The following is a 25,564-nucleotide window of genomic DNA, read 5'->3' on the forward strand; positions in this document are numbered from 1 at the left end:
TAGAACTTATTCCAGAGTACAGATAAACTCCCTTCAAAAATCACAAGTTTAAAGTCTTTTAAAATATTCTGAAATCTTCCCAGTATCTTGGTTCTCCTCTTCCTTTCTTCTTGCCTCTCTAAAGTTCCAGTTCTTTGTTATGACATAGATTCTGGAACCTTCATAGGCCACACTCTTGTAGCCTGCTTAGGTCTGATCAGCCTAAGTCACACAGTCCCCTGCAACCTTCTGCATGCTTGTCTACAAGGGTCTCCCCCCCATTCAAGTTCATACTTCTCAGAAACAGTGAGCTTGGAGTGTTCCTTTTTTCTTCATCACCCTCTGACAAAGAAATCCAGATGACACAGAAACCACTGAAGACAATACCTGGAAAATGGCAGTTTTGGGTATGGACTGAGTCCCTCTCTAAGGCCTCCCTTACCCTACTGAATCAGAAGAGTCTCCTCCTTAGAGACTTTAACACGTGGCTTTACTTTTCTTGCCTGCTTACTTTCAAATTCAATATTCTTTCTTTCATTCCCATTGATTCCTTTGGGAGCCTGGGGAAAACAACCCACATAGTCAACTAAACTCTAGAGTAAAGATATTAATCTTTTCTTTGGTTTCAGGAGTTTGAATTACTAAAAGAAAATAACTATCCTCTGGAATAATAAGAAAATTCTTTAGCCTGTTATCCCATTTCTGGTAATACTAGTCACTTTATAATCTGCCTCAACTCTTCCTCTTATTTTCCTCATAAATGGAGTATATCATTAGCCAGAATGATCTGTCCAATAGCCAGAACATTTCTGACACTATTCAAAGGGAGTACCAGAAGCTTGTTCCAAGTATACCAGCTGGTTATCCCTTCCACCCCTAAGGATTACTTCACATCAGTTATGAAATTCTGATTTGCATTAAAGAGTCCAAATACTTCCTATTCATTTTAGTGGTCCATTAGGAAAAAATATCTGAAGGTTGTATTTTTGGGATGATTTTCTTGCATGATCTAATACTTGAAAGATTTGGTAGACATTTGCCCAATTTTCCCCAATTGGAGGTGTGTCATTACATCTTGAGATGAATTCATCTATTGCTTTTTTGAAGCATCTTTAATCTTAGTGTAATTAATTTTCTTAGCCCTTCATAGTCAATTGTCTTCAACATTTTTCACTGTTACAGGCAGATGTATGATTCCTTTGTTCATTCATTCCTTCTTTCCTTCCTCCTTCTTTCTTTACTATCCTTCTCTTTCTCTTGTTCTTTCTCCCTTCCTTCTTTCTCCACTCTTTCCTCCCTCCCTTCCTTCCTTCTGCTTCACTGCCTGCCTTTCTTCTTCCAAAGGCTCCTTAGTTTCAGTTTTTCATTAACTGTAGCAAAGTATATAATTAAGATTTGTCTCTCCAATTATACATAAACAGATATAGTTTAGGCAGTTCAAGCATTCTTTCTCCTAGTAATCAAAGTAACATTCATCACAGATAACTGTCTTATCATGAGGGGCTTTGTTGATGATGACTGAAAGGTCTTTCCCAATGGTAAGAAATTTTTGCCCTCTGCTGTGGTTTTCATTAATATGACCACCTTCTGTCAGGGGCCACTAAGTTTTGATTGCTCAAAAAACTTTTGCTGTAAAAATTTTTCACACACATTATATATGTGTGTATATCACACACACACACACACACACACACACACACATAAAACATACTACTGTATTAATACATGTTTCAAAACAGAAAACCTAGAATTTTAAAGTTGTAATATAAAATTACATAAAAGTAAAACTAATATTTTTTTCCTCACACCCCAGTGGATTGCTTCGCATATCACTGAATTCCTCTAGCCTTCCGTCTGTAGAGAGTAAGGGATTCAATTGAGGAGGAAATCTGTCACATTTTCCACTCTAAATCAAGAGTTAGACAGCAACTGTGGTTCTTGGTACATGACCAAAAGGAGCAACTAAAAAATGGGTGGGGGAAGGAATGTGGGGACATAAGATGAAGAACATAAAGGAAGAAAGGAGCTCAGGTAGCAGAAAAAGAAGTTTATCTATTTGGCGAAAACAATGAAGAGGTAATCGGTAATTGTCTCTGATAATGACCAGGTCTAAATAAGCAGGCCTACAGGTGAGATTTTGTTGCAGAAATAACTTTGGCTGTCATCCTGACTCTACTGGGACTTGCCATTCTGGCTATTTTATTAACAAGATGGACACGGCGCAAGCAAAATGGTGAGTAACAAGTCAAAATGGAAATTCCCCATGAAAGTCACAATTGAAGGGATGTCAAGATTCAGTTTCACTTCGTTTCTACTTATTAGATGGCTAGGAACTTTGCTAGAGATAGCTAGAGACTTTTTAAACCCCCAAAGCTCACATAGCTAATAATGTCAAGCCCCCCAAAAAGCAGATTAAATTTAAAAATAGTAATAACAAGAATACTCTAAAATTATCTAAGTTCCAAGGGAAATTATCTACATAATAAAAATGGAAAAGAAAAGATACTGTGCTGATGGACACCACTAGCTAGTATTATACCAAAAAAATTCAAGAATTTTAGTTACTGGGGTGCTTGGGTGGCTCAGTGGGTTAAGCCTCTGCCTTCGGCTTGGGTCATGATCTCAGGGTCCTGAGATCAAGCCCCACATCAGGCTCTCTGCTCAGGAGGGAGCCTGCTTCCCCCTCTTTCTCTGCCTTTCTCTCCCCCCTCTCCTCCTCCTCTGCCTACTTATGATATCTCTCTCTTTCAAATAAATAAATAAATAAATAAAATCTTTTAGAAAAAAAAATTTAGTTACTTAGTACTACAGAGATGATAAGAAGAAACAAATATAGAGTAGTATTTGTCAAGGAAACAGAGATGGGGCTCATGTAGCCAATGACCTATTTCTATGCCATAAGGTGTCTCTTTCTAGGATTTTCCTTAGTATTTTCTCCATTGCCTTGTATCCGCCCCCCACCCCTCTTTCTCATCTCAGCACCTATAAGCCCTCAAGAATAAGTGTGGAAATAGAACTGGGCTGGCTGTAGGTGCTGGAAAGGGGTAGGAACCAGTAATACATCATATCAAGAGTGCCACCTTGGGAATACAGAAGCACAGTTTAGAGTGACGAGAGATTGGTCAAGAGGATGAACACCTCTCACAAATAGTTAATAGTAATATTTTTGCTTGATTCTTCCACAGAAATTGATGTCTCAAGATACAGTTCAGAACAAAGTAAGTACTTAGACCCAAGAGAGAAAGAAAAATAGAAAGTGTAATGGAATTTCCTTAAGTCAGGGACCAAGTCTGTCTTATTTACCATTGTATTCCCAGTACCTTGCAAAATGAATCATTCCATAAACTGAACTTCTAACTTACTCAGAGAAATACACCAGAGATTTCTATGTAACTCTGAGTGCCAAACTGAAATTGGGCAGAATAATCTAATAGGAGGTAGGTTTGCATGATTCTGAGGCTCTCTTCGGATACCTTCTGTGGAACAACAGCAACAGGAATACCAAGTCATGAAAACAGCAGACTCCTCAGGCAATGGAATAGAAGGTCTAAATCTGGTAGTGAAGAGGGCCTCAGCAAGGTGGCTGGGTAGAAGAATCAAATTTTCTAGGAATAATAAAAGAGTAAACACAACTAAGGTAATTGTGATTGAGAAGAACACCAAGTTCAAGATATGAAGAGATGAAGCATATTTTCCATGGCAATGTCTAGTGAGATGTCAAAATTGCTGAAAGATAGCCCAGGATTAGTAAGAGAAGGAAAACAGGAGCCAAATTCTGGAGCACCAAGAAGGAGGTGCCCTTTCTGATTACTGTCTAGTCTAGTGAAACTGGTGACTGGCATAGTCACTCATCATCTGCTCCAGCTATGCAGTCCTTAGTTCCTACAAAATAAATAAATTCTCATCATTATTCATTACTGGGAGTTCATCTCTGCATTAGCTCTGAGTCTTAAAGCCCCACTCCTTTTCAAGAAGCAAAACCATGAAGTACTCTTTTTTTTTTTTTTTTACTCCAGGTGCTGGTCTTCTGGACTATGAGGATGGTAGAGGTAAATAGATTAGGAACTACTACAGAATGAATAGAGAAATGTGTTCTTATAGAACAAAAAAAGCCCATCTCCTTTTGAGCACAATTTGTGAGGTCAGCACACCTTTTATTATTATAATATCCAACTGCCAATCTACCTTTCTATGCATATATATGCGTGTGTGTGTGTGTATGTATATAAATAATATGATTTGTATATTTTTCTCAGAAAAGACAAATAGGTCCCCTTTCTGAGACATAAAAAATATTCTTTCCAACTCCTGATTATACCAAGATCTGGGAAAGGGAAGAAACCTCTGTGAAACAATTTCCTAGATGTATAAAATAGGGATAATGCATGGGTTGTCATGAAGACTGCATAGCATACATGAAAAGAAATAGTAAACTATACAACACAATAGGCAAGCACAACTTCTATTATCATTTTAGAAGATGAAATTGATATAAAAAATGTTAAAAGTTAAGACTTACCCAAATGCACCTAGCAAAAAAAATTAGATAGCAAATCCAGGTGGCTGTGGCCTTGAGTTCAGTACTCATATTCTCACATGACACTATCCCCATTTGGTTAAGACAACAAAGGCTCGTTTTAAACTGAATTTTTGTATTTATTATTAATATTATTAATATTAACTATTAATATTAATCAAATCAGGACATTTAGTCTGACATGATGCAAAAATAATAATAAAGCTTATTTGAAATTAAACACCCAGAAATCTAATGGTTCGAAGTAGAGGCCAAGGCACCTTACTTTTTTGTAGGGACACACACACACACACAGATGCACACACGTACACACTCTACAGGCATAAAGATTCATATTTCCAAAAGGAGAGAGGAGACAGTTTGGTCACTCTGCTTCCTGTCATGCCCCACACTTGACCTCTTGGTCCTTGCCTTCTCCTCTTTCTTCTATGATTCATCTGTCATGAACAGAGTGAGGAGCCATGGGATCCTCTCTCTCTTTCCTGAAATGGGATCCAAGGGAAATCTAGGAAAGGAGAAAAATTTAGGGAAGAGAAATCCTACTAGTTGGATTTAGACATATGATGAAACATTTCTTGATGAGCTGTTAGTAAACTTAATCTGTTTTTTTTCCTCCAAAAAAGATGTTCCCTCTCAGAGATCTGAAAGAGGAAGAGGTAAACAGATTTTCACCTAGAAAAAAAATAATGTAGACATAGTTGTCAAGGTAGAATCTCATTATGTTTTCATCTTGTCTTTTAGGATTCCGTCATTTGTATTCAACAGAAAGTGGTAAATAAATATTGAATTATTAAGAAATTAATACAGACATATATTTATGAGAAATTAAGAATCTTATGTTTTTCCTTCAATCCTCTAGACACTTCATATGATGATCAAGGTAAGTATATTTGGATCTGATTTCTTTCCTGTTATAACATGAGGGGCTGTACAATTTAGGTAAAAAGACAGGAAACCAATGTAATGTATAGAGGATTCTGAGAAGCATTCAGAAATGGTCACCTTGACACCATGAGGTGTCTTTTCTGCCAGTACCATCCAATTCCTCTTCTATTCACTTCCTGATCATCTTAAAGTAGTCTGAGTACTCAAGGTACATTCAATATCCCAGACAGAGCACAGGAATGTTAGCCACTAAGTGCATCTTTTTTAATATAAATTTTAAGAAATGGAGGAATAAATCCCTTAAAATTTGTCATATTAAGATTTGACCTGTGCACTGAAATTCCAGAGGGCAAAGAAAGCCTGATCTTGTCTACTGTCGTCATTTACATGTCATGTTTCTTGGGAAACAAACCTCCTTAGAATAGTCAGTCATCACAACACTGCATTAAACCAGTGCAAGAAGCTACCTGACTGTGAGAAACGTAAGGGTACACAGATAAGTAAAATGCAACTATAAACAAAGGGAGAGAATTAACATGCATTCAGTACCTTCTATGTGCCAGCCACTCTTGTGGACGCTTTTCACTTTATTTTAATATCTACAAATGACCTTTAATATCTACAAATGAACCACAAAGAATGAAGCTCCTGTGGCTGCTCAAGGTCTCTACAAGTTAGCCTACAGGTTGCTTTGGTGCAAATTAGTAGAGTCTTCCTTTCTCTAGGCAGATGCAGTCCCACTCAAGGACGCTACTGGGATTTTAGCCCCCAAATCCCTCTGCACAGTGAACAACCTATGCAACCATAATAAGGTGGTCCTGAAGATATAAGAATGGTAGTTCATTCTTAACATGTCCAAAACCCAAGTCCTGATCCTATTTACATACAGGTACCAGTACATGCATTCCCACAATTGCTCAGGCCATCCACCTCTGTAACTTCTTTCTCTTACTTTCCTTAGACAATCCACCAGCAAATCCCATCCCCACTACTTTCTCATTATATTACAAATTAGATCACTTCTCACCATGACAACAATCTTAGCTCAAACACCAACATCTCTTGCCTGATCTACTTTGACCCCTAACTGGTTCCTTCCTACTCTTGCCCTCTTACAATATATTTTCTTCATCAGTAAGGATGATCTTTAGCAAGCAAGTCTTAAATCAATTAACTTACTATATATTGTCATCCTTGATCTTTTATCCCTAATTAGAGAAACGTACACATGAAAAATGTTAGTGACTTGCCCAAAGACACAGGGTTTGCAAATGACTCAACCTGATAGAAACATAGAATTATCTGACTCTATATCTCATGTTCCTTATTTTTACACAATTTAGTAATACCTTACTAATTTCCTGCTATGGATCTTTAGCGTAGAGTTTGCATACTTAGCTTCTTTCTATTCCAGGCTACCCTTGCATTTTTCCCTAAAAACTAGGATCAGTAAAAACTTTATTGTGGTCTAAATAAGCCATAATTTAAAATTCATAGAGCTAAATGACAACTTAGTTCTTAGTTCTCTAAAGTAGCCGTATGAAGCTCAATGACCTTGTTTCTACGTTCCCACGCTCTACCAGTATGCTCTCTATCTTTTCTGGACATGGAAATATAAATTTGCTGGTCAGCTAAAGACTACAAAAATCCTCTGACAGGAAAATATTGGGCAAAGTCATCAGATCAGTTTAGGTACATGAAATTTAGTACTTAAATTTTGATATTTAAATATATCATGTATTACATATTAAATTTGCCATGATAATTCAAAAATTTTGAAAGGCTCTAAATTTATTTTTAATGTTATTAAGTTTTACAGCAAGTGTAAATGAGGCACATTTGGTATATACATCTTGGTATTTTCTGTTTTTAAAATACCCATAGGAAAAAGAGAAGTAAGTAACAATAGTGTAAACCAGAGGTTTTGTGTGTCTTGGACTTAATCCCATCACAATGACACCCAAGTATGCGTGGGAAGGCATTCATTTTCAGGATGGGGATGAGAAAGAAAAAAAAGTTGTCTTTACATTTCCAGGTAGATCTTTACTTATATGTCAGTAAAATAGCAAATTAGACCATCGTGCAACATAATTTCTCATTTCCAGAGTGTTGGTATTATTTATTTTTATACTTTCATGAAAACAATAGTGATAGGATGGCAAGTTTTCATGTAATTTACATGAAATCTCCAGATTTTTTAGACAATGTTTTTGCAACATTACTAAGTTTTAGGTTATAGGATGCATATCCAATCACAATGTGTGTGTGTGTGTGTGTGTGTGTGTGTGTGTATTCATTATAGTTTGCCATCCCTTCATTACATTTTGCCATCTTTTCATTAAATTTGCCACTCTTCATGAAATTTGAACTCATTAAATTTGAACTCTCAATTAGTTGAATAAATGTTTTGCCATTTTTTTCTCTTACTTTACCTTAACTTATTTTATAACTACTGTGCTCTTCTGTTTCTGTATTTCTTTCCATGTATAATTATTATCTCTTCTCACTATGTATTTACCTTTATTCTTTGCCTGGTTTTTCACGTCATTTGACTCATAAATTAAGTCATGAGAAGATTTTTGCCCCCAGTTTCTTGCCTATTTGGATATTTGAGGGTGTTGATTGGGTAATCCTTTGTAATGATATTGAAACTATAAAAATAGAAAATTCAAACTGATTTTTCTTGGTTTTATTTGTGTTTTTAGAGGGATCCAAAAGAGATTACAGTAAGTATTCTCTTGTTTTTCAACAAAGATTTTTTCCCTAGATTGTAAATGCTTTGAGAAAAGAGAAATGCCATCAGTGCATATGAATACTGAGTAATAAGTGAAGTCTCCTAGTGCTGGTTTAAGATAGTTTGTTATTAACACTAACACCAAAGAAATACAAACTATTATAAGAACATACTATGAGCAACTCTACGCCAACAAATTTGACAATCTGGAAGAAATGGATGAATTTCTAGAAACATATAAACTACCACAACTGAACCAGGAAGAAATAGAAAGCCTGAACAGACCCATAACCAGTAAGGAGATTGAAACAGTCATTATAAATCTCCAAACAAACAAAAGCCCAGGGCCAGACGGCTCCCCGGGGGAATTCTACCAAACATTTTTTTTTTTTTTAATTTTTTTTTAATTTATTTTTTATTTTCAGCATAACAGTATTCATTATTTTTCACCCCACCCAGTGCTCCATGCAATTCGTGCCCTTTATAATAGCCACCACCTAGTACCCCAAACTCCCACCCCCCACCCCTTCAAAATCCTCAGATTGTTTTTCAGAGTCCATAGTCTCTCATGGTTCACCTCCCCTTCCAATTTCCCCCAACTCCCTACTCCTCTCTAACTCCCCATGTCCTCCATGCTATTTGTTATGCTCCACAAATAAGTGAAACCATATGATAATTGACTCTCTCTGCTTGACTTATTTCACTCAGCATAATAATCTCTTCCAGTCCCGTCCATGCTGCTACAAAAGTTGGGTATTTGTCCTTTCTTTTTTTTTTTTTTTTTTTTTTTGATAAACATATATTTTTATCCCCAGGGGTACAGGTCTGTGAATCACCAGGTTTACACACTTCACAGCACTCACCAAAGCACATACCCTCCCCAATGTCCATAATCCCACCCCCTTCTCCCAAACCCCCTCCCCCCAGCAACCCTCAGTTTGTTTTGTGAGATTAAGAGTCACTTATGGTTTGTCTCCCTCCCAATCCCATCTTGTTTCATTTATTCTTCTCCTACCCACTTAAGCCTCCATGTTGCATCACCACTTCCTCATATCAGGGAGATCATATGATAGTTGTCTTTCTCTGCTTGACTTATTTCGCTAAGCATGATACGCTCTAGTTCCATCCATGTTGTTGCAAATGGCAAGATTTCATTTCTTTTGATGGCTGCATAGTATTCCATTGTGTATATATACCACATCTTCTTGATCCATTCATCTGTGGATGGACATCTAGGTTCTTTCCATAGTTTGGCTATTGTGGACATTGCTGCTATAAACATTCGGGTGCATGTGCCCCTTTGGATCACTACATTTGTATCTTTAGGGTAAATACCCAATAGTGCAATTGCTGGGTCATAGGGCAGTTCTATTTTCAACATTCTGAGGAACCTCCATGCTGTTTTCCAGAGTGGCTGCACCAGCTTGCATTCCCACCAACAGTGTAGGAGGGTTCCCCTTTCTCCACATCCTCGCCAGCATCTGTCATTTCCTGACTTGTTGATTTTAGCCATTCTGACTGGTGTGAGGTGATATCTCATTGTGGTTTTGATTTGTATTTCCCTGATGCCGAGTGATATGGAGAACTTTTTCATGTGTCTGTTGGCCATCTGGATGTCTTCTTTGCAGAAATGTCTGTTCATGTCCTCTGCCCATTTCTTGATTGGATTATTTGTTCTTTGGGTGTTGAGTTTGCTAAGTTCTTTATAGATTCTGGACACTAGTCCTTTATCTGATATGTCGTTTGCAAATATCTTCTCCCATTCTGTCAGTTGTCTTTTGATTTTGTTAACTGTTTCCTTTGCTGTGCAAAAGCTTTTGATCTTGATGAAATCCCAATAGTTCATTTTTTCCCTTGCTTCCCTTGCCTTTTGCGTTGTTCCTAGGAAGATGTTGCTGCAGCTGAGGTCAAAGAGGTTGCTGCCTGTGTTCTCCTCAAGGATTTTGATGGATTCCTTTCGCACATTGAGGTCCTTCATCCATTTTGAGTCTATTTTTGTGTGTGGTGTAAGGAAATGGTCCAATTTCATTTTTCTGCATGTGGCTGTCCAATTTTCCCAGCACCATTTATTGAAGAGGCTGTCTTTTTTCCATTGGACATTCTTTCCTGCTTTGTCGAAGATGAGTTGACCATAGATTTGAGGGTCTATTTCTGGGCTCTCTATTCTGTTCCATTGATCTATGTGTCTGTTTTTGTGCCAGTACCATGCTGTCTTGATGATGACAGCTTTGTAATAGAGCTTGAAGTCCGGAATTGTGATGCCACCAACGTTGGCTTTCTTTTTCAATATCCCTTTGGCTATTCGAGGTCTTTTCTGGTTCCATATAAATTTTAGCATTATTTGTTCCATTTCTTTGAAAAAGATGGATGGTACTTTGATAGGAATTGCATTAAATGTGTAGATTGCTTTAGGTAGCATAGACATTTTCACAATATTTATTCTTCCAATCCAGGAGCATGGAACACTTTTCCATTTCTTTGTGTCTTCCTCAATTTCTTTCATGAGTACTTTATAGTTCTCTGAGTATAGATTCTGTGTCTCTTCGTTAGGTTTATTCCTAGGTATCTTATGGTTTTGGATGCAATTGTAAATGGGATTGACTCCTTAATATCTCTTTCTTCTGTCTTGCTGTTGGTGTAGAGATGCAACTGATTTCTGTGCATTAATTTTATATCCTGACACTTTACTGAATTCCTGTATAAGTTCTAGCAGTTTTGGAGTGGAGTCTTTTGGGTTTTCCACATATAGTATCATATCATCTGCGAAGAGTGATAGTTTGACTTCTTCTTTGCCGATTTGGATGCCTTTAATTTCCTTTTGTTGTCTGATTGCTGAGGCTAGGACCTCTAGTACTATGTTGAATAGCAGTGGTGATAATGGACATCCCTGCCGTGTTCCTGACCTTAGTGGAAAAGCTTTCAGTTTTTCTCCATTGAGAATGATATTTGCGGTGGGTTTTTCATAGATGGCTTTGATGATATTGAGGTATGTGCCCTCTATCCCTACACTTTGAAGACTTTTGATCAGGAAGGGATGCTGTACTTTGTCAAATGCTTTTTCAGCATCTATTGAGAGTATCATATGGTTCTTGTTTTTTCTTTTATTGATGTGTTGTATCACATTGACTGATTTGCGGATGTTGAACCAACCTTGCAGCCCTGGAATAAATCCCACTTGGTCGTGGTGAATAATCTTTTTAATGTACTGTTGAATCCTATTGGCTAGTATTTTGGTGAGTATTTTCGCATCTGTGTTCATCAAGGATATCGGTCTATAGCTCTCTTTTTTGGTGGGATCCTTGTCTGGTTTTGGGATCAAGGTGATGCTGGCCTCATAAAATGAGTTTGGAAGTTTTCCTTCCATTTCTATTTTTTGGAACAGTTTCAGGAGAATAGGAATTAGTTCTTCTTTAAATGTTTGGTAGAATTCCCCCGGGAAGCCATCTGGCCCTGGGCTTTTGTTTGTTTGGAGATTTTTAATGACTGTTTCAATCTCCTCACTGGTTATGGGTCTGTTCAGGCTTTCTATTTCTTCCTGGTTCAGTTGTGGTAGTTTATATGTTTCTAGGAATGCATCCATTTCTTCCAGATTGTCGAATTTATTGCCGTAGAGTTGCTCATAGTATGTTCTTATAATAGTTTGTATTTCTTTGGTGTTAGTTGTGATCTCTCCTCTTTCATTCATGATTTTATTTATTTGGGTCCTTTCTCTTTTCTTTTTGATAAGTCGGGCCAGGGGTTTATCAATTTTATTAATTCTTTCAAAGAACCAGCTCCTACTTTCGTTGATTTTTTCTATTGTTTTTTTGGTTTCTATTTCATTGATTTCTGCTCTGATCTTTATGATTTCTCTTCTCCTGCTGGGCTTAGGGTTTCTTTCTTGTTCTTTCTCCAGCTCCTTTAGGTGTAGGGTTAGGTTGTGTACCTGAGACCTTTCTTGTTTCTTGAGAAAGGCTTGTACCGCTATATATTTTCCTCTCAGGACTGCCTTTATTGTGTCCCACAGATTTTGAACCGTTGTATTTTCATTATCATTTGTTTCCATGATTTTTTTCAATTCTTCTTTAATTTCCCGGTTGACCCATTCATTCTTTAGAAGGATACTGTTTAGTCTCCATGTATTTGGGTTCTTTCCAAACTTCCTTTTGTGGTTGAGTTCTAGCTTTAGAGCATTGTGGTCTGAAAATATGCAGGGAATGATCCCAATCTTTTGATACCGGTTGAGTCCTGATTTAGGACCGAGGATGTGATCTATTCTGGAGAATGTCCATGTGCACTAGAGAAGAATGTGTATTCTGTTGCTTTGGGATGAAATGTTCTGAATATATCTGTGACGTCCATCTGGTCCAGTGTGTCGTTTAAGGCCTTTATTTCCTTGCTGATCTTTTGCTTGGATGACCTGTCCATTTCAGTGAGGGGAGTGTTAAAGTCCCCTACTATTATTGTATTGTTGTTGATGTGTTTCTTTGATTTTGTTATTAATTGGTTTATATAGTTGGCTGCTCCCACGTTGGGGGCATAGATATTTAAAATTGTTAAATCTTCTTGTTGGACAGACCCTTTGAGTATGATATAGTGTCCTTCCTCATCTCTTATTATAGTCTTTGGCTTAAAATCTAATTGATCTGATATAAGGATTGCCACTCCTGCTTTCTTCTGATGTCCATTAGCATGGTAAATTCTTTTCCACCCCCTCACTTTAAATCTGGAGGTGTCTTCGGGCTTAAAATGAGTTTCTTGGAGGCAACATATAGATGGGTTTTGTTTTTTTATCCATTCTGATACCCTGTGTCTTTTGACAGGGGCATTTAGCCCATTCACATTCAGGGTAACTATTGAGAGATATGAATTTAGTGCCATTGTATTGCCTGTAAGGTGACTGTTATTGTATATGGTCTCTGTTCCTTTCTGATCTACCACTTGTAGGCTCTCTCTTTGCTTAGAGGACCCCTTTCAATATTTCCTGTAGAGCTGGTTTGGTATTTGCAAATTCTTTCAGTTGTTGTTTGTCCTGGAAGCTTTTAATCTCTCCTTCTATTTTCAATGATAGCCTAGCTGGATATAGTATTCTGGGCTGCATGTTTTTCTCGTTTAGTGCTCTAAAAATATCATGCCAGCTCTTTCTGGCCTGCCAGGTCTCTGTGGATAAGTCAGCTGCCAATCTAATATTTTTACCATTGTATGTTACAGACTTCTTTTCCCGGGCTGCTTTCAGGATTTTCTCTTTGTCACTGAGACTTGTAAATTTTACTATTAGGTGACGGGGTGTGGGCCTATTCTTATTGATTTTGAGGGGCGTTCTCTGAACCTCCTGAATTTTGATGCTCGTTCCCTTTGCCATATTGGGGAAATTCTCCCCAAGAATTCTCTCCAGTATACCTTCTGCTCCCCTCTCTCTTTCTTCTTCTTCTGGAATCCCAATTATTCTAATGTTGTTTCGTCTTATGGTGTCACTTAATTCTCGAATTCTCCCCTCGTGGTCCAGTAGCTGTTTGTCCCTCTTTTGCTCAGCTTCTTTATTCTCTGTCATTTGGTCTTCTATATCACTAATTCTTTCTTCTGCCTCATTTATCCTAGCAGTGAGAGCCTCCATTTTTGATTGCACCTCATTAATAGCTTTTTTGATTTCAACTTGGTTAGATTTTAGTTCTTTTATTTCTCCAGAAAGGGCTTTTATATCTCTCGAGAGGGTTTCTCTAATATCTTCTATGCCTTTTTCGAGCCCGGCTAGAACCTTGAGAATTGTCATTCTGAACTCTAGATCTGACATATTACCGATGTCTGTATTGATTAGGTCCCTAGCCTTCGGTACTGCCTCTTGTTCTTTTTTTTGCGTTGAATTTTTACGTCTTGTCATTTTGGCCAGATAAGAGTAAATAAAGGGGCAAGTAAAATACTAAAAGGGTGGCAACAACCCCAGGAAAATATGCTTTAACTAAATTAGAAGAGATCCAAAATCATGAGTGGGGAGAAAGGGGATAAAAAGAGGTTCAAAAAGGAAGAAAGAAAAAAAAAGAAAAGAAAAAAAATTTTTTTAAAAAAAGAAAACACCTGAGAAAAATGTAAAAAAGAAAATATATATATATTAGATAAACTAGTAAAAAATCGTTAAAAAAGAAAAAGGTAACAGTTAAAAAAAAAAAAAATTTTACCCGAAGGCGAGAAGAAAAAGAAAAAAAGAAAGAAAAAAAAATGAAAAAGAAAAAATTAAATTAACTGCAAGACTAAAAAAAAATCACAGGAAAAAAGCCATGAGTTCCGTGCTTGGCTTTCTCCTCCTCTGGAATTCTGCTGCTCTCCTTGGTATTGAAACCGCACTCCTTGGTATGTGAACTTGGTCTCGGCTGGATTTCTTGTTGATCTTCTGGGGGAGGGGCCTGTTGTAGTGATTCTCAAGTGTCTTTGCCCCAGGCGGAATTACATCGCCCTTACCCGGGGCCCGGGTGAGTAATCCGCTCAGGTTTGCTTTCAGGAGCTTTTGTTCCCTGAGCGCTTTCCGTAGAGTTCCGGAGGACGGGAACACAAATGGCGGCCTCCTGGTCTCCGGCCCGGAGGAGCCGAGAGCCCAGGGCCCCACTCCTCAGTGCGCCCTCAGAGAACAGCGCCCAGTTACTCCCGTCTGCCTGACCTCCGGCCACGCTCCGAGCTCACCGAGCCTGCGATCGGTTCAAGGTAACACCGAGCTGCGCGCTTACTGTCGGCTCTGTCTCTGTAGCCGGCTTTCCCGTTCCAATACCCGCAAGCTCTGCGACACTCAGACACCCCCGATCCTTCTGTGACCCTGCGGGACCTGAGGCCACGCTGACCCCGCGTGGGCTTCGCCCCGGTTTAGCCTCTGGACTGATGTCCCTCAGCGGAACAGACTTTTAAAAGTCCTGATTTTGTGCGCGGTTGCTCCGCCGCTTGCCGGGAGCCGGCCCCTCCCCCCGGGGTCTATCTTCCCGTCGCTTTGGCTTCACTTCTCTGCCAGTCCTACCTTTCAGAAAGTGGTTGTTTTTCTGTTTCCAGAATTGCTGTTCTTCTTCTCTTCGGTCCGCCGATGGATTTTCAGGTGTTTGCAATCTTTAGATAAGCTATCTAGCTGATCTCCGGCTAGCTGAAGCAGTCTCAGCTTGCTACTTCTCCACCATCTTGACTCCTCCGGAATTCTACCAAACATTTAAAGAAGAACTAATTCCTATTCTCCTGAAACTGTTCCAAAAAATAGCAATGGCAGGAAAACTTCCAAACTCATTTTATGAGGCCAGCATCACCTTGATCCCAAAACCAGACAAGATTCCCATCAAAAAAGAGAGCTATAGACCAATATCCTTGATGAACACAGATGCGAAAATACTCACCAAAATACTAGCCAATAGGATTCAACAGTACATCAAAAGGATTATTCACCACGACCAAGTGGGATTTATTCCAGGGCTGCAAGGTTGGTTCACCATCCGCAAATCAGTCAATGTGATACAACACATCAATAAAAGAAAGAACAAGAACCATATGATACTCTCAATAGATGCTGAAAAAGCATTTGACAAAGTACAGCATCCCTTCCTGATCAAAACTCTTCAAAGTGTAGGGATAGAGGGCACATACCTCAATATCATCAAAGCCATCTATGAAAAACCCACCGCAAATATCATTCTCAATGGAGAAAAACTGAAAGCTTTTCCGCTAAGGTCAGGAACACGGCAGGGATGTCCATTATCACCACTGCTATTCAACCTGTATATATACTACAGGTCCTAGCCTCAGCAATCAGACAACAAAAGGAAATTAAAGGCATCCAAATTGGCAAAGAAGAAGAAGTCAAATTATCACTCTTCGCAGACGATATGATACTATATGTGCAAAACCCAAAAGACTCCACTCCAAAACTGCTAGAACTTATACAGGAATTCAGTAAAGTGTCAGGATATAAAATCAATGCACAGAAATCAGTTGCATTTCTCTACACCAACAGCAAGACAGAAGAAAGAGAAATTAGGGAGTCAATCCCATTTACAATTGCACCCAAAACCATAAGATACCTAGGAATAAACCTAACGAAGAGGCACAGAATCTATACTCAGAAAACTATAAAGTACTCATGAAAGAAATTGAGGAAGACACAAAGAAATGGAAAAAATTATCCATGCTCCTGGATTGGAAGAATAAATATTGTGAAAATGTCTATGCTACCTAAAGCAATTTACACATTTAATGCAATTCCTATCAAAGTACCATCCATCTTTTTCAAAGAAATGGAACAAATAATCCTAAAATTTATATGGAACCAGAAAAGACCTTGAATAGCCAAAGGGATATTGAAAAAGAAAGCCAACGTTGGTGGCATCACAATTCCGGACTTCAAGCTCTATTACAAAGCTGTCATCATCAAGACAGCATGGTACTGGCACAAAAACAGACACATAGATCAATGGAACAGAATAGAGAGCCCAGAAATAGACCCTCAACTCTACGGTCAACTCATCTTTGACAAAGCAGGAAAGACTGTCCAATGGAAAAAAGACAGCCTCTTCAATAAATGGTGCTGGGAAAATTGGACAGCCACATGCAGAAAAATGAAATTGGACCATTTCCTTACACCACACACAAAAATAGACGCAAAATGGATGAAGGACCTCAACGTGTGAAAGGAATCCATCAAAATCCTTGAGGAGAACACAGGCAGCAACCTCTTCGACCTCTGCCGCAGCAACATCTTCCTAGGAACAACGCCAAAGGCAAGGGAAGCAAGGGAAAAAATGAACTATTGGGATTTCATCAAGATCAAAAGCTTTTGCACAGCAAAGGAAACAGTTAACAAAATCAAAAGACAACTGACAGAATGGGAGAAGATATTTGCAAACGACATATCAGATAAAGGACTAGTGTCCAGAATCTATAAAGAACTTAGCAAACTCAGCACCCAAAGAACAAATAATCCAATCAATAAATGGGCAGAGGACATGAACAGACATTTCTGCAAAGAAGACATCCAGATGGCCAACAGACACATGAAAAAGTGCTCCATATCACTTGGCATCAGGGAATACAAATCAAAACCACAATGAGATATCACCTCACACCAGTCAGAATGGCTAAAATCAAGTCAGGAAATGACAGATGCTGGCGAGGATGCGGAGAAAGGGGAACCCTCCTACACTCTTGGTGGGAATGCAAGCTGGTGCAGCCACTCTGGAAAACAGCATGGAGGTTCCTCAAAATGTTGAAAATAGAACTGCCCTATGACCCAGCAATTGCACTACTGGGTATTTACCCTAAAGATACAAACATAGTGATCCAAAGGGGCACGTGCACCTGAATGTTTATAGCAGCAATAATCACAATAGCCAAACTATGGAAAGAACCTAGATGTCCATCAACAGATGAATGGATCAAGAAGATGTGGTATATATACACAATGGAATACTATGCAGCCATCAAAAGAAATGAAATCTTGCCATTTGCGACAACATGGATGGAACTAGAGCGTATCATGCTTAGTGAAATAAGTAAAGCAGAGAAAGACAACTATCATATGATCTCCTTGATATGAGGAAGTGGTGATGCAACATGGGGGCTTAAATGGGTAGGAGAAGAATCAATGAAACAAGATGGGATTGGGAGGGAACAAACCATAAGTGACTCTTAATCTCACAAAACAAACTGAGGGTTGCTGGGGGGAGGGGGATTGGGAGAAGGGGTTGGGATTATGGACATTGGGGAGGGTATGTGCTTTGGTGAGTGCTGTGAAGTGTGTAAACCTGGCGATTCACATACCTGTACCCCTGGGGATAAAAATATATGTTTATAAAAAAAAAAAAAAGAAGGGAATCTTCCTGCCCTTCAACAGACGAATGGATAAGCAAAATATGGTCCATATACACTATGGAGTATTATGCCTCCATCTGAAAGGATGAATATCCAACTTTTGTAGCAACATGGATGGACTGGAAAAGATTATGCTGAGTGAAATAAGTCAAGCAGAGAGAGTCAATTATCATATGGTTTCACTTACTTGAGGAGCATAACAAATATGGAGGACATGGGGAGTTGGAGAGGAGAAGGGAGTTGGGGGAAATTGGAAGGGGAAGTGAACCATGAGAACCTATGGACTCTAAAAAACAATCTGAGGGGAATGAAGTGGTGGGGGGATGGGAGGTTGGGATACCAGGTAGTGGGTATTATAGAGGGCACAGATTGCATGGAGCACTGGGTGCGGTACAAAAATAATGAATACTGTTATGCTGAAAATAAATAAATTTAATTAATAAAAAAAAGATAGTTTGTTTTTAACAAACTGTCAGTTTCCACACTTGTTCTGCTGGTTTCAGAACTGACTGAGAGAAAAGGAAAAAAAAAGAGGTAATGATGAGTGACAGGAAAGCGAAGTGAAAGGAGTGGAAGAGGAAAGGAGAAGAAAGGAACGGAATGGGGGAGGGATTAGGACAGAGATGTAAGCCACAAAGTTTCATAGAGATAGCATCTGTCTACTAAAAGCTGAAACACTTTATAGAGATGGAAGGGATGGAGTTGGTGGGAGTGGCTTCTGGTACCCACAGCTAGGTCAATAGGTCTCCCTGGGCCTGGACCTCCTCCTGAAGGAGGTCACAGTAATTGATATGCAAGGTCAGTGATCCAAATTCTGACAATTCACCTCCTGTTTCTGTGTGTGTGTTTTAGCACCATCAGCCAACTCCTTAGGTAAGTTCCTTGTGGCTTTTCTACATCATCTGGTTTGCACCTCCTGTATAGTTTCTGTATTTTATCTCTATCTCTTAAATAAGTTTTAAGTATAAAAATAATTGACCCTTGTAAATCCATACTCTAGATTTGACAACTGATATTTTGTCGTATTTCTCAAGTGACATAATATAGAAATCTCTTTTGTTCCCATCCCTACACACATTCCACTCTCCCCATTCCCAAATTCTTATAAATGTATCATAAATCCTGTAAGTTTATTTTCATCTATTTATATAATTTTTATGGATCATTGAATAATACATAGTATTTTTGTACCTATTTATTTAAAAATTTTACTGAAATGACATCATTCTGAAAGTATCATTACAACTTGCTTTTATCCCCCAAATATTATATATTGAAAACATACAGAAATCCAGGTTATACATTTTAATTGTTAAATAAATATCACAACTTATGAACATATTTTTTCTCTTCTTTCTCCTACTGTTCTGTTCTCAATGTGTTCAATTTCTGCTATCATAAAGAATGTTACAAAATCTCCTTAAGTAATTTATAAAATAATTAATCCTAGGTATGCATCCAGAAATAGGATTAATAAATCACAGTGTGTAGGAACATTTATGTAATTTAAGCACTTTTTTACTTTAATAGCTGTTGTTTAATTGAATTCCTCATACTAGGCACACAAAAATCTGTAAAAGTTTCCCATTTTCCTACAACAGTAACAACCCCAATTTTGTCATATTTCCACCTTATTGCCACTTGGATTAGCATAAAATTTTTAATTTGCATTTTTCTGCTCAATCCTGAAACTGAGTATCTTACATGTTTACTACCTACTTAAGGCTTCACCTTATACAAACTGTTCATTTAGTTTACCCATTTATCCATGAGGTTATTGATTTGTAGAAATTCTTTATAATTATGAAAGCAAATCTTTTATATTTTGTTAAATATCTGCAAATATCTTCTCTGATTCTCTTACTTTAAAATTTTTTTATTATGTTCAATTAGTAAACATTAGTACTTCATTAATTTTTGATGTAGTTCAGTGATTCATTAGTTGCATATAACACCCAGTGCTCATTACAACACATGCCCTCCTTAATACCCATCATGCAGGTACCCCATCCCGCCATCCCCTTCCTTCTGTAACCCTGTTTGTTCCCCCAGAGTCCAGAGTCTCTCACAGTTTGTCTCCCTCTCTGACTTCTTCCCATTCGATTTTCCCTCTTGTCTCCTATGATCCTCTGCACTATTCTTAAATTCTTATGGTGTCTTTTGATAATTAGAAGGCCTCATTCTCCCTCCTCCCCACCCACACACAATAAGTTGTAATAATATTTGTCAATCTTTTGTTCTCTTTTAGATTTGGGGGGTTTGGTTTTTGTTTGTTTTGTTTTGTTTTGTTTTGCCTTTCTGGTCTGGATATCACATAGATGTTATTCTACACCTTCTCTTAATAGCTATAAATTTTCTCATTCCACATTCAGGATGTTAATCCAAATGGAGGTTTTTGCATTTGGGATTTTTGTTTGTTTATAAATAATATAGATGGGGTTTAATTTTCTTCTGAAAAACCAATGGTTCCAACTGAATTTATTGACTCATGCATTCTATACCCACTGATTTGTAATACCTCTTTTATTTTACACTTAATTTTTCCATGGATTTTCTGTCCTAGTGAACTTTTGTCTTTTGCTCAAGGGATACTAAATTGCTTCCATTTCTAAAGCTTTATGACATTTACTATGAAGAATGACACATTTTTCCTTCACTGTTGTTGTTTCAGAAATGCTTTGCCTATTCTTGGACCTTAATTTTTACACAAAATTTAGTCCATTTTTCAAGTTTGTATGAGTCACAGTAGGATTTCATTGGAACTTCACTGAGTCTGTAGATTTGTAAAATCAATTTTTCTGATGCATTACTATGATAATGTATCTTACTCAAATCTTCTTATGTGCCCTTCAGTAATGTTCTATAATTTTCTCAAAAGGGTCTGGAGCATCTTTTGTTAAATTAATTACTATGCACATATTTGTTTTTGTTTCTGTGTGAATGATTTTTTTTCTATTGGATTTTACAGATGATTACTGCTGCTATATAAGTTGTATGTTGTACTGTTGAGAGTAGATGTTGTACCTAGCCACTCTGCTGAATTCTAAGACTTCTAATAATTTAGAGTCTTGGATTTTGTATGTAGAAAATCCCATCTGCAAAAACTAACAATTTTTGAGTCTTCTTTTTAGTTCTTAAACTTTCCCCTTATCTTACTGTTTTATCCAAAATATCCAGTACTGACACCAGCAATAATCACAGGCATTCTTCTTGGTATCTGATTTTAACAAGAATGCCTCTGTTTTCACCACTAAACATGATGCTTGCTTCCATTGGTCAGTTCCATTTTATTGGGTTAAGAAAATTCCTATTTCTCATTTGCTAACAAAAATCTTATTAAGAATAAGTACTGAATATATTTTAATTATTTTTTTTAAATTTAATGACATAAAAGTTTTTTTATGATTCTAAAAATTGTGCACTCTATCTATGGATATGACCTATTTTTTAAAAAAGATCTTATTATTTATTTATTTATTTATTTATTTACTTGAGAGAGAAAGAGATTGTGAGAGAGAGAGAGCACAAGAGGAGGGAGAAGCAGACTCTCTGCTGAGTGGGAAGCCCAATGGGGCCTCCATCCCAGGACTCCGGAATCATGACCTGAGCTGAAGGCAGACCCTTAACTGACTGAGCACCTCCTACATATGTGCTATTTTTTTTTTTATTCCTAGTATCATTGGGTTTGTGCTTTCTTTCTTTGATCATTCTTCCATGTCAAAGATAGTTGTTTTTATTACTCTATTTGAAAATCAAATTTGAATGTCTACTAATTATTTTTCTTATTTTATTACTTTCTCTTTTTAAACTTTAGTATTTCCTTCTACTTTTTTTTTTAAGATTTTATTTATTTATTTGACAAAGATCACAAGTAGGCAGAGAGAGAGGAGGAAGCAGGCTCCCGGCTAAGCAGAAAGCCTGATGCAGGGCTTGATCCCAGGATCTGGGATCATGACCTGAGCTGAAGGCAGAGGCTTTAACCCACTGAACCTCCCAGGCACCCCATTCCTTCTATTTTAATTTTTTTTCTAGTTTACTATGTGAAACCCTTCATTAATTTTCAGAATTTATTTTTTAATGTAAATATTTAAGTGCATATTAAGTTCATTTGCTATTTTTATTGTTGATTATTAATTGTCTTATGATTTACAAGTCAGATGTGTATGATTTATATTCTCTGAAATGTATTGCACCATAGCCTGGTGCAAATAGATCACGTCCTGGCAAACCCTGACAAACAGATATGAATTAATAGTGACCTTCTCACAGATAGTGTTTTTGTGAGCTTTAGATATATAGAATGTCTAGTCCCATGTTCTTCCACAGCATGAGGTCTGTGGCCTTACTATTTGTTCCTGATCATGTCTTGAAAAGTCAACCTCCCATTAAGATATATGGGTGATGAACCTTCTCACTTGCTAACAAAATTATGGGCTCCTTCTTGATATATGGCCCTTGGAGACTTTTCTTTATAGTTTTCAAGTTCAGCTTTATGTTTTAAAACTTTAAAAATTATCGGCTCAACTTTTCCAAGTGGTTAGAGGAGAGGGTGAAATATCCATCTTGACAACAAGTGCCTTTTCTCTGCTTTGACTCTTTATCTTCTAATATCTAGAGACATCCTTATTTTGTTTTCTTGTTATTGAGCATCCCCACAGGACACAAATGATTTCTGAGAAGTATAAATCCCCTGTTGAAGCTGTTATGTAGTATTAGTTTGGTGCAAAGATCTTTCAAAGGGGGGAAAAGAAAAAGAAAATTGAGAGAGAAGAGGAGGAGGAGAAATATGGGCAGAGAAGGAAACAGAACAAAAGCAGCAGGATCACAAAGAAGAAAGTCAAAGAGGGAGAAAAGTTTCTGGGGTCCAGAAATCTAGCAATCCTCACAAACATTGTTATTCCTTTACTAAGAAAAATTAAAAGATAGGCTACATAGATGTTGTAATCTTAGCCTGCCATAAGAGTATTACTAAGTAAATACACAAAAGCCCCCAAAATATTCCATAGATGGATGTCCATCTGCCCACCACACTGCATTGCACCTGGTAATAGAAAATGAGATGTGACACATTACTGCTCTCTTTCCCACAACCTTTTCCTCATATATAATCTATGTAATCTTAGATTCTCCCTAAAATACACAAATCTCATTCTTGTTTGCTTTCTTTTAGCACTATCTCGATCAAGTATTGGTAAGTTCCTTTACCTTTCTCCAACTCAATTCAAGGTATCCCCAGGTTTGAATGGCAACAATGGAGGAGATATATAATTTCCTAACTCCCTGAGCCACAGCTGACACTCAGGGGTTGGTGTTCCCAGGGGTTCCCTTGTTCTGATATTCCCAAAATGAAAAGCAGAAATTAAAAAAAAAAAAATGCCAGACAACCCCATAAACTTTTTTGTGTTTCTTTTTAGGAGAACAAAGAGGTAAGTTCCTTTACTTTTTCTCAACTCTAATTCCCTTTGGTGTATCACAGACCTGGGACCATAAACTAACTCTGCCTAGCCTTGTCCCTCAACTTTTCTTCCTTCTTTATAATCAAGCACTTCACCTGAAGTTAATGAGAGCTTTGGAAAATGAAAGGTCTATCGATTATGAATACAGAGAAGATTCAGATGGTTTTGGCTGGCTATGAGGGTTTCAGCAAAACAAAATACCTTCTTTTGCTCAGAAGCAGGAGGAAAGAAGAAGGTTGTGAAAAGGGCAGGGAATGAGAGTAAGGGGGGCAGCTGTATTACATAAGCCAGGTTTATTGAATCCATATTCACAGGTCTTATAAATAAGAAACAACTCAAGGATATTATCTAATTTACCCAAAGGCACATAGCTCATAGAAGGTAAAACTGAGGTTCTACACACAGAGATTTTTTAAAAGATTTTATTTATTTATTTGACAGAGAGAACGAGCACAAGTAGGCAGAGGGGCAGGTAGAGAAAAAGAGGTGGAAGCAGGCTCCCTGCTAAGCAGAGAGCCTGATGCAGGACTCGATCCCAGGACCCTGAGATCACGACCTGAGCCAAAGGCAGAGGCTTAATCCACTGAGCCACCCAGGTGCCCTACGCACTGAGCTTTTAATTAAGTCATGTGCTTGTCCAAGTATCCCCAGGACACCATTAAAATTTATTTTTTCAATTTAAAGTATCTTCTTGAAATGAAATTTAGAACATCATGCATATGTAAAAAATATTACTTTAATTTTTAATATGTAATCTAAAAATGCAAAAAATGTGAATTAATCTAAATCTCACAATTATTTTTCTAGTCCGTTACTAACATAACTCATGTGATGAATAAGGTTGCTTTATTACATAGACATATAATATGTATACGTAAGATATAGATATATCTATATCTTACATAATGACCTTGGAAAACCATCAAGCTCAATATTTCATTACTGTTATAATCAAATCAGGTTTTATTTAGTTTTGCTTTGTTTTCATCCAGTTAAGTCACAGAAATAACTTACCACAGGAACAAAGTCAAATATCTTCAGGTTGACATGTGTTAAACAATCAACTCAAGTCTTTAATTTCTCCTGCAATATACCTTCCCTGTGGTATATGAATCAAAAATAAACACTGCTCAGAGGGCTGCAAGAGGCATAGTACTTCAAAGGACAATTGGGCTTGTTAAAACAAAATGATGAACAGAATATTTGGAGAAATTAAAGATATAGGAGAATCTGCTGATAGTAATTTCAGACAGCACGGTGTATGGGATTTTAGAGTGTAAGAAAGAAAATCAGATTAGGAGTTATACTAATCATTATGATAATATACTCCTTAAAATGAGAATTATCTTCTGATGGCAAATAAGGTAAATGGATATGTGACACATGTTGGGATTAATCTCAGAGGAAGGTAAGTAATTAGTTATTATATATAGTATTTAACTGAAAGATGCATGCGGCCATTCCCCCCTGAAGTTCAATACACTGTGTGGTCCTAGAGGATGAATGAGGCCCTCTTGAGAGGTCATTCTCAGAGACATCTCAGGGGACTACGGTAACTTGGGGAAGGGCTCTTAAACCAGGAGCACAAAGGGTTTGATTCTATTATTTCTCTGAAAATCTTAAACCCACACAGTGCCGGAGGCAGAGGAGGCTATGGTCCATGTGTCCCATGCAGGTGTATATAGGTATACGTAGATAAGGACTACAATTTGAAACTACTGTTGTAATATAGATGAAGTATATGTGTTACACATTCATAGCAATTCTATGAATTATATTTTACTATAAATTTTGTACTTAAAATGAATAAGACACAAAAAATTAAATGACTTGTGCAAGGTCACACAGGTAGTACGAGGAGGAATTAGAATTAAAATCCAAGTGTTCTAGCATCTGAACACCCACTGTATGTATCTCATGAACTAATCTGGACCCCCTCTCTAAAAAGAGTTCCATGAGAATCATAAGCTTTTCACACTGTTCATCCAAACTCTTGTGGATTTTTGCTATTATTCCTCAGTGTCAACTCCAGAATATTTAAGTCCCTTTCTATTTCTCAATTCAGGAAAGACACACATGAGTAAGCAAGAGGTGAAAAGAAAGGAGTACATAGGACAACTAAAGAAAGTTTAGCAAGACTTAACGTCTTCCACATTCCCTACAGAG

The 25,564-nt window shown here is 37.5% G+C and overlaps 2 protein-coding genes across 2 annotated transcripts in view; one reads left to right on the forward strand and one right to left on the reverse strand.

Annotated features, from left to right (window-relative positions):
- The window catches only part of LOC309865787 (endogenous retrovirus group K member 7 Env polyprotein-like), a 1,143,634-nt gene that overhangs the window by 439,447 nt on the left and 678,623 nt on the right, over window positions 1–25,564 (reverse strand). The gene's annotated exons all lie outside the window — the stretch shown is intronic.
- On the forward strand, window positions 179–23,577 carry TSBP1 (testis expressed basic protein 1; the record flags this gene model as incomplete). Its single annotated transcript, XM_082729471.1, has 12 exons — window positions 179–386; window positions 2,126–2,212; window positions 3,165–3,197; window positions 3,996–4,028; window positions 5,140–5,172; window positions 5,258–5,287; window positions 5,376–5,396; window positions 8,107–8,127; window positions 18,795–18,815; window positions 23,113–23,133; window positions 23,357–23,368; window positions 23,486–23,577. Exons 1-12 carry the CDS (start codon window positions 374–376, stop codon window positions 23,575–23,577), a joined length of 417 nt encoding a protein of 138 aa, XP_082585597.1. The 5' UTR covers window positions 179–373.

Source organism: Mustela nivalis, assembly GCF_964662115.1.
Source record: "Mustela nivalis genome assembly, chromosome: 5".
Taxonomy (NCBI): Eukaryota; Metazoa; Chordata; class Mammalia; order Carnivora; family Mustelidae; genus Mustela; species Mustela nivalis.